General features: G+C 50.2%; 1 protein-coding gene across 2 annotated transcripts; it reads right to left on the reverse strand.

Annotated features, from left to right (window-relative positions):
• Positions 1-5681: 5681 nt before the first annotated feature.
• On the reverse strand, positions 5682-9862 carry LOC100067062 (proteoglycan 3). 2 transcript variants are annotated; one of them, XM_001497189.6, is made up of 6 exons: positions 9700-9862; positions 9194-9325; positions 8419-8732; positions 7576-7707; positions 6632-6743; positions 5682-5859 (listed from the first exon to the last, which is right to left on the reverse strand). In XM_001497189.6, exons 2-6 carry the CDS (start codon positions 9252-9254, stop codon positions 5801-5803), a joined length of 678 nt encoding a protein of 225 aa, XP_001497239.1. In that variant the 5' UTR covers positions 9255-9325; positions 9700-9862; the 3' UTR covers positions 5682-5800. The 2 variants fall into 2 exon arrangements, with proteins under 2 accessions (XP_001497239.1, XP_070084776.1); XM_070228675.1 differs by lacking the exon at positions 6632-6743 and having other exon boundaries at positions 9700-9743.
• Between the last annotated feature and the right edge of the window lie 305 nt (positions 9863-10167).

The following is a 10167-nucleotide window of genomic DNA, read 5'->3' on the forward strand; positions in this document are numbered from 1 at the left end:
TGTCCCGTGTTCTGGCATCTACCCATCCTAAGGCAGGATCTCACCTCCAAAGGGGCTCTCAAAGTTGGACGTTTCAGTCCCTGGCAGAGAGAAAGTCCAACTGCACCCCCTCACATCTTTTCCTGTTCCTCTCCAGAACCATGGACAGTTCCCTCCTTGCCCTAGCCATCAGAATGCTCAGCCTTGGAAAGAGAGAAACCTAGAACCAAGCCTCCGTGAGGATAACCTAGCCTCCCACATGAGGTCATAGGTTGAAGAGCAAGGACTTAGCATTAGGTCATTGTGGGTTTTGGTACTGATTCCATCATCTACTAGCTTTACTTCATTTGCAATATGCGGATACAATACTGCATTCTTCATGGGGATGCTATGAGGATTAAAGGAGATAATGCATAGAAAATGCTTAGCACAGTACACTAGGTGAGCTCAAAGTAAAAGAAAGTCATTATGGTGATCATAATGGGCATTATCTATAAAGGACAAAATTGAGAATGTCATAGTATAAATGAGGCTGCAGATGTACAGATGCCCCGAGGAGTCCCTCTAACTCCAGGTTCTACAGTCTCTGTCCCTTTTAATGCAGACATCTTGCATTAGAGATGGCCAGCAAAAGAGGTGGCTTTGTGACTCTGACCATATATACTTAGAAAGGAGCACAGGAGAGAAAGAAAGACTGAAGACTAAGGAAACTTATCCAGATGAAGAGCTGAAACTGTCCCAAATAGAACAGCCAGAAATAGGGAGAGATTCATCTTGGCTTTTTCCTGCAATGGGTAACATAGTTTGTCAAACACACACATACACATACACACACACACACACACCCCACAGCCACACCATTAGGGGACATTGGGAGTGAGGTAAAGAAACAGCAGGCATGAACAGAAGCCAGGATGGGCCAGAAAACTAATGCTGAGCCCAGCCTTTGATTCTCCAGGATGCTAGCACTTCTATCTGAATAGAATGAAGCAGACCATGAGGGGCAGACAAGGTTGGCTTTCCTGTGGACCTGAATGTGAAGAGGGGAATATTATTTTTATGTTTCATACTTAATAAGCCCCTCACAGTCTATGAAACAAAGAGAATCAAGAAACAATGATTATTGACCTTCCTAGGCCACACAGCACTTAGAAAGTGACTTCCCTTCTCAAAGCTCGAAAAGCCACATGTGCATCTCTGGTTTCCCAGACAAGGAGAGCTCTCACATACCTCAGAAGGAATGTGACAGGCAGAGGATGAGAATTCCTGTCCCTGCTGACACACTTGAAACATGACAGCCACACACAATCCCAGCCAGCCCTCCAGAACCTCCCGACCCAGGCCAGATGTGTCCCACGAGATGAACATTTACTTGGAATAAGTTCCACTACACCAGAAAGCACTTACCTGCCCAGAAGTCTTCCTGGGTCCTGAGGAATTCCCAAATCCCAGATCTTCCTTCTCTCCATCCCACAGTGACATTTTATGTAGGGACTTTGGAGGAAGTTCCCCAGAGGAAGGAAGGTTTGCCACAGATTGAGGGAGGTGGGAGGGCTGATAAGAACCCTTCGTTTCTTCACTTCTTTGCGGAGACCACTCATTACCCTCCGGCTTCTCTCCTGTCACCCTTTTCAGGAACCTGGGGGGCCATTTTGAGATGTCTCAGAGCCAGTGGTTCCTATCCTGTACTGCATTTCAGACTCTCCTTGGAAGCTTTCCAAAATGCATGGTTCTCCTGCTTTATTGGTGGGAATGTGAATTGTCACAGACGTTTTAACCCTGAAGTATGTTTCATTAGCTTCACAGTAAATGTGCCTCCAGGAAAGTTGGAGTGTGGGCATGATCATGAGGACTTAGCAGAAATGAACTTAACTGTAGATGAGGGCTGGCCCCTCGAAGGAAGGTGCAGAGAAAAGGGGTGTGGGCAGCTTTGGGAGTAGTTTGGGACAATCAAGCAGTGGGCACTTGCAAAGGCCCAACACCAATGATCCCCCACTGCAGGGAGAGAAGGGGTATGATTCCCACACATAAGGCACATCTCAGCAGACACATCAATGAAGACAGCAGTGCATTCTCCAACCAGAAGACCCACAGGCATTCCCGGTGAATCCAGCTCTCAGGAGCCTGGGCTGGGGCTGAGGACGTTCTCTGAGGGGGAGATGGAGGCAGCAGTGTCCTGGAGGGGCCCTCTCCCCCAGCCCTCCCCTTCTCCACACTGGGCTGGTCCTCCTGCGGGTGCATCAGCCCCTCCTGTCCTGAACCCGTGGGTGTGAGCCTGACACTGTCCTCCCACAGCTGAACTAAGTTAGCACTTCTGTGTGCTAGACTTCGGGTTGACATCAGTACTAATAAAATAGCTAACTTGTCTCTCCTGCATCCTGGTGTCCTCAGCACAGTCACCAACATAATCACATGGACCCGCACACCAACACTGCTGAGCTTGCTGTGATTTGTTATTAATCCTATTTCATAGAAGAAGAAATGTGCAATACATGGAAATTCAAACTGGAACCCATGCTCATTCCTACCACTACACTGCTTCCTTAATGACTCTGCATGAAGGACCACAGTTAGTGACAACTCACCATTGCGAAGCAGAGGGTTATATGCGTTACAGATGTTGTCTAATTCAACTTTTATTTTATTGAAAAAGAAACTGAGACTTAGTAAGGCTAAGAAAAATGAAATGTAGAACTTGGATTCGAACCCAGAGCTTTGTGACTCTGGTGGCTGGGATCCTGACTTCTGTGCTATGTCTGTCCGGGAAAAATTAGGACATTCCTTGGCTCCTTCTTTTCTATATGTGTTGCGTTAAATCAGGTTCTGCTGCAGTAACAAGTAGGCTGTGAAATCTCAAGGTTTCCTACACACAGCAGGTCAGACAGCCCCTTCCATCGGGTAGCTATGCCTTCAGGGACACGGGGACCCCCAGATCCCTGTGGCAAGGACAGTGAGAACGGGAAGATCATAGGGGGTCATTTAAAGGCCAGGCCTGGAAGAGACTTACATCATTTCCTCCCACATTGCATTGGCCACACCCAGTAGCATGCTGCAGAGCCCAACTTATGCAAGGAATAAAAGGAAACACAGTTTACCTCGGTCTCCAGCAAGAAAAAATGGTGAACATTGCACTCTCTGCTTCCTTATCTCCTTTTCAATGGCTTCTCTTCTCCACAACCGCCCTCTCCCCATGCCCACGGACAGTGACACACATCCTTGCCTTCTGTGTTCCTTCTCACAAAACCTCGTTCTCGGCAAGTTACCAATCAACCTCCCAGACGCATTAAGAGATAAGACCCTTGGAGTTTCTTCTCCTAAGAGTATTTGCTTTTTAATCAAAGGCTATTCAAGACTGCAAGGCCTTAAACAACCAAAGGAATGAATACATAATGGTTGAAGTTGAGCCCAATAACACACAGTGCTGGATATTTGAGGGACACCTTATCTACCCTTGCCTGCCTCAAGCAAGCTTCAATCTGGAGAGGTCTAAGCCCCCTCCTCTCCCTGCCCTCCCTCTACCTCCAGTCCTGGCGGGCAGGATATTGGGTGACTGGGATTGGCTAGAACCAAGTCACCAACAAGTAGTTAAGTGGGGGCTTGCCATTCAGCCAAAATACCAGTCCCAGAGCTCCCTATGTAGAGCTTCCTTTACTGCCTATCACTCCCACCCCTGAAGGCCAGCTTCTACTGTTCTTTCAGAAGCAGAGTGTCAAGAAATAGCCTGTTGCAGGGTCGGCCCTGTTGCTCAATGGTTAAACTTCCACATACTCTGCTTCGGTGGCCTATGGTTTGCAGGTTAGGATCCCAGGTGTAGACCTACTCCACTTATGGCCCATGCTGTGGAGGCATCCCACATACAAAGGGGAGGAAGATTAGCATAGATGTGAGCTCAGGGTGAATCTTCTTCACACACACATGAAAAAGAATTCGCTTGTTGCAGTATGCAATGCAGGGACCTGGGTGGGGGCCTGACCCTCAGGCAGCCCCCGTTCCAAGCCCTTGGGGGGACTGACATGCTGTGATTAGCAGCTTCCTGACACAAACTGCAACCAAGGCTGAGGGACACACCCCTCTGTGGAGGACAGGCCTCTTCACCAGAAGCAGTCCCTGAGGTCCAGCATTGGTGAGATCCATGGCAAGCCCAAGACCCGTGGTCCTGTTGTCAGAGGCCCGCTCATATTCAGGGAACTCAGCCCTGCTGCTTCTTCGCCACCCGCTTCCCCTGGGGTTCGCCGCCCTGTCCTGTTCCACCACCTCCAGAAGCTTTATAAGAAAGCGCATCTGGGAGACTGTTCTTTTAGTTCCTGAAACTCCACATCCCATCAAATGCCTCGACAGGCACACACGTGTTCACACACAAACGTAGACCTGTACACAGGTGTGCTCAGACACACACTAACATGTATACACACCCCAAAACATACTGGCCAAAGACACACAAGTACACACATGCATGCACACACAGATTCAGGCATCTTACAGTCCAGAGCTTCATAGGTGTCCACAGACACACAAGCCTATCCATTAACACACAGAGATGCACAAAATTTACACCCTCAAACAACATACAAATACACACTGACTCAAAGATTTACGCACATTTACATATACAGATTCACACATACAGAGATACACACAGGTATACAAAGAGTGACTCGCTTACACACCCAAATACATATACACATACGTGCACGTGCATCTGCAGAAATATTTGTACCTTCTCCCTGTGCCCCATGTAGAATGACACCCAAAGAAGTATTTCTGTCTCAGAGCGCCCCCCTCTTTCTCTCCCCACAACCCAAGGCTGTCTGCCCTCTTAATATCCAGTCTCAGGTCTGAACTTCTGCTTCATCAACGCCAGATCCTACCGGGAGCCAAGCCTCCTGCCGCAAATAAGGTAAAGAGCAGAAACAGTGCTCTCTGTCAATGTCCCCTGGGTCTGAGAACACGGGGTGAGGGAGAGAAGCTGAGGCCTGGGGCTGTAGACACAGCTTGGGAACCACAGGCTACCAGATACCCTGACTGGCCCCAAGGCCCTCCTGCTGGGAGGCACCTCCCTCCTGATAATGTGGCACCTTTAGGGAGGTAGGCTGTGGATGGAGGAGAGGGAAGGACAGCCACCGTCCTGGGAATGGAGTGGGGAACAGATCTCAGAAGAAGTTGGGGCCTTTCAATTCACCCACAGTGGCTGGAGGAATGGAAAATAGGTGCCAGAATCTGAGGCCAACAAGACAGAGGACTAGAGGAACAGGCTGCCCCCAGACAAGACTACTTTCTCCTCCCTCCCACATGCTCATCCAGATGGCATCTCACTTCTCCAGCCCAATCCTTCAATCAGCAAGGTCAGCTCCGTTTCGAAAATCCACCCCACTCCCACCTCACCGCACCCCGCATACTGAACGCAAACAAAACAGGAGGGCCACTTCCCCACCCCCCACCTAATGGGATTTTCTCCCAGAGCCTTGGTGGGTAGCTGTGGGAATCCCAGAGCCAGGGTTGAGAGGGGTCCTCCGGAGTCCATGCTCCGCCCCCAGGTGGCGCTGCAGCCCAACACCTCAGCACCCCCCACCCACCCCTACCGGGAGCCCTACTCCACCACATTTTACTTTCCTCAAAGCCCCACCCTGCGAGAGTGATGGCTTTCAGGCGTTCCTAACCGCGGGGTTCCTCCAAAGTGAGCAGTGAAGAAACGAGTCATGAAATGCTGTGGGATGTCTAGTTTTATTTCCAGGAGGGACAAGGGGACGAGCCCAGTGTCAGGGGGGCTGACCAGAAGCTGTGAAGAGAGGAGGCTTCAAGGCAGGGTCTCTGTGCCAATGGCTTAGGAGGAGCAGATGAAGGGTAGATGCCTGCTGCAAGGAACTCGTCGCCAGTGACCCCCTGGCAGTAGAGAGCACAGTGAGGTCACCTGCCCATCTGAGTGTGGCTTGTGCCCCGCTCCTTCCCTCCTCAGGCACCTAATACCCTCCCTTGCCTTCTGTGGCTGTGATCAGTCAGCCATGTGTTGCCTACACATCCCTACCAGCTCATGTTTCTCGAGCTCCCACAGCGAGGGAGGGAGGGTGATTGAGTGCTTTCATCTCCACAATGACTCCAAGAGATGGGTGCTAGCTCATCCCCATTTCTCAGATGAGGAAACTGAGGCTTAGTGGGGGTAATAACTTGCCTGTGTCTCAGCTGGCCAGTGGCAGAGGTGGGATGTGAACCACAGCAGTCTTACTCCAGCGCCTATGGTCTTAGCCATTGTACTAAGCTCCCTCACATCCCTCATCCATGCTGTTGGAAGCTGGAGAACTGTCTGTCAGCCATCCATAATTCGCACATGTTTCCTTCATTCCTCATCCACACTTAAATTCACATCTGCTACTCTCATCTGTCGCCCTCATATCAGAAGAGGGAAAGGATCTCCCCCCACCCCAGGCTATAAGATGGAAAGCCCGCATCTAGCCCACACACAGGGCACCCCATCACCTGGTTTTGCTTTGAGGAATCCTTCACTACATCTCATCCCTTCTCACAGAGAGGACATTGGCTCTCCGGTTTGGGGGAGGGTGTGAGTTTGGGGAGGAGTGTTGAGACAGCTCAAAGGGACAGTATGTAAGAGTTCACCTTGACCCTCATTCCCCTTGCGCTGGTGCTCAGTTCCCCTCACCTCTGGTGCATAGAGCCACGCAGCGGCCTCTCCCATTTCTACGTTGCCCTGAAGCCCAGTATCTAAAATTCCAGCTGCTCCCATCAGTCCAGCGAAATCTCCTGCACCAGTGCTAGAGAAGGGATAGGCTGCATCAGAGGGCAGACGTCCAGGAAGACAGAGACAATCACTGGCTCCAGAGAATGCACACCGTGCACCAAGCATCCCTTTCTGGACACTCACTATATGTATAATCTCTTCTCACTGTTCACCCGGCTAGAAGCCAGATACCCTAGAGATCCATCCCTGAGTGCAGGCAATGGCATCATCACACAGAGTAGGCTTCTCAAACTTCATTGCGTATACAAATCTCCTGGGGATCTTGTTGAAATGCAGATTCTGATTCAGGAGGTCTGGGGTGCGGCCCAAGATTCTGCATTTCAAGCAAGCTACCAAAGGATGCTGATACTACTGCTTCATGGACCACCCTTGAGTAGCAAATGTGATGGCACTTATTCATCCACAATCCCAGAGCCACTCTAACAGAAGAAGGACTCCATTGTAGACATGAGGCAAGTGAGGCTCAAGGAAGACATTCAGCTTGTAAGTGACCAAGATGGGCATGGAACCTGTCTCGTGACACCAGTGGTGTGCTGGTAAGTCTTTAACAACCAGCTCTGGGGGAAGGTGAGAAGGCAGAGGGACTTGTAGCAGTTGCCAATTTCCTTGGCATAAATTCATCCACCATGCGAGATTTCAAGCTACAAGCATGAAGTCACTGAACATGGAGTTGGGAAGAGATGTGCCTAATCACTGGCTCTCCTGAGCCAGTACAAGCCAGCTGCAGCTCATCACCACCTGCCTAAGGTCACCTCAGCTGCTGGGATAAGACTTGAGGCCAGCAGGTGTACTCTCGAGGCCAGCAGAAAGAACTTCCTGTACCTGGGAGTTGTCCCCTCACTTACCCAGACCTTCAAGATGCCTCCAATCCAGACCTGGGCTTGGTTGATCCCCCTGATCAAGCACTGGAGGCGATAGTTTAAGCTGGGGTTGTGTATGGAGACAAGATTGCCTCGGTAGCACCTCTCGCAGACATTCTGTGGATAGAAGAAGAGGTGGTGTAAAGATTTCACTCTCCTTATACTCAAGTCCATGAGTCTCCAGCAGAGAGCCTACATCCATTTTAAGTTCACAAATCAGGGACCTACTTGCCCCCCTCAATCTCATCGCTTGCTCCTTTTACTGCTGTCAGCAACTTCTTGCAGGAAATAATAATAATACTCAGAACCATTATAGCCCCCATTTATTGAGCGTTTACAATGACCCAGGGACTATTCTAAATACTTTCCATGTATTATCTCATTGAAACTTCACCAGAAGTCTAAGAGCTTGGAACTATATATCTCCATTTTACAAATGAAGATACTGAAGCTCTGAAAGGTGAAATGATTTTCCCAGGTAACACAGCCACTGACAGGCAGAGCCAGGATTGAACACAGGTCTATCTAATACCAAAGCCTTTTGTCCAAATCAGTGGTTCTCAAAGTGCAGTCTCCAGGCAACAATATCTTCATCACCTGGGAATGTGGTATAAAGGGAAACTCTCAGGCCCCATCACAGACTTGTGAAATCAGAAATTTTGGGGATGGAGCCCAAAAATCTGTTTTTTAACAGATTTCATTTCACTAGGAGATTCTGGTGCACATGAGGCTTTGATAACCACTAGTCTAAGTGAGTATGCAACGGCAGGCTGAATCCACTCTCTTCTTCTCCCCCAGGTCCTCCACAGTAGCTTTCCTGCCACTCACCTCAGCTTTTCTAAACGTCCTAGGAGTTCGCACCAAGAAGTAGCGGCAAGTCTTGCACCCAGGATGGCCAGACAATTCAATTGTTTCCTCTTCCCTGGGGCACTGTAAGCCTTCACCTAGGGCAGCTTGGTCCGACTCCATGGCCTCCTCATCCTCAAAGGTGTCTTGATTGGTGGAAGCCTCAGCCTCCTCTCCTTCTGACTGAAGCACCTCGTCTGTCACAGCCAACTCGCCCTCCTGCTCCCCTGAACCTTCCACATACTGGATCAGGTCTGCCTGTGTCTCTTGGATGTCCAAATGGGGGTCATGATTCTCTGGGAAGAAGAGGTAACTTCCCTTCAGTTGTGGGGAAGGGGAGGAAATCTCTTTCTTCCAGGACCATGGACATCTCTGATCCCCCTCAAGCGTTCCTATGGTCACCACCTGGCACCAAGACTAGAAGGATCTCCAAGGTGTTGAGTGAGGTGAGAACTCTTGGGTTGTATGCCAAGTGCATGAGAACCTGACTTCTGGCTGACACCACAGTTGTGTATTTTGGGGGTGGGAGGAAGCACCTGTGAGAAGCCCTTCACCTACACAAGTGGGTGGTTTTTCTTTGTGAAGGAGCCCTGATAGAAAGTTCAGGTCACAGCTGTGAGTCCAGGAGAAATCTTAACAGAGATGAACTGGGTCAACTGAAGAGGGGAGGCTGTGGCTTCAGCCCCACGAGTGCAAAAACGGTGCATAAAAGAGGAGAAAAGAGAAATATAGATGAGACAAGAAGGGGAGGACTTACCCAGATGAAGAGCAGCAACTGTCCCCAGCAGGAGAAAGGGCAAGACAAGAGGGCATTTCATATCTACTGTCTTGTGACAGGGACACAGCTCCACCTTGCCTCCCTGGGATGTCCAGTGTGTCTGCACAGCCCCTGGCACAGGGCAAAGAAGAGAAGTTTGTTTAACTGGTTTATTAAAGGGCAAACTAGAGAGCCTCCTTCTCGTCCAATGAACAGACCCTGAGCTGGAGAATCAGGGAAAGGACATGAGGGTGTCAGATCAAGGTGAAAAGTCCCTTTTTTCCTGAGAACTCCATCACTGCTCGCTGGAACAACACTTAGCACAGACCCTGTAAGAACAGGACTGCTCAGGACCAGGAGCAATTTCACTCACAGTGGAGAAAAAGAGGGAAGGAGAGTGGCCATTATAATCCTGCGGTCAGACCTCCGAGATGTTTGCCAGATAAGATCCTGCTTCCTCCCAAGTCCTGGACCCCTCCTCCATAGGCAGCCAGGGGAGCACTCACCTCCTGAGTCTGAGGCTCTGCTCAGAGTCTCTGGCTGCTGGACCCCAGAGGCAGCCCTTATACTGGGCTTTTGGGGAAGTGGGAAGAGACTCAGGGTGGGGTGCGAGGGATTGGAGATGAGCAGAAGTTTGCTCAATCCTCTCCCCACTGAGCCATGCTCTCTACTGGGACCTGCCTCCTGGGGTCTACTGCCATATGTGGGTACCCATCCACCCCGGTGTGCTTGAGAAGACCCCAGATGTCTATTGTCGAGGCAAACTTATTATTAGTGCCCCTAAAGGGCCCCGGCCTGAACAATACTCCTTAACCCCAGGAGCAGCCTCCCTTTGGTCAATATCCCAACAAAGGGAGTGGAGAATCCAGGGATCTGGGAGACCATGAGAGGAGGAGGGAGGAGGTGAAGGGAGCCTCAGTCCCCCTTGGCCCTTATCTAGAACAAGTCCTTTATATGCATCGCCTCCCTGAATC

Source organism: Equus caballus, chromosome 12 (assembly GCF_041296265.1).
Source record: "Equus caballus isolate H_3958 breed thoroughbred chromosome 12, TB-T2T, whole genome shotgun sequence".
Taxonomy (NCBI): Eukaryota; Metazoa; Chordata; class Mammalia; order Perissodactyla; family Equidae; genus Equus; species Equus caballus.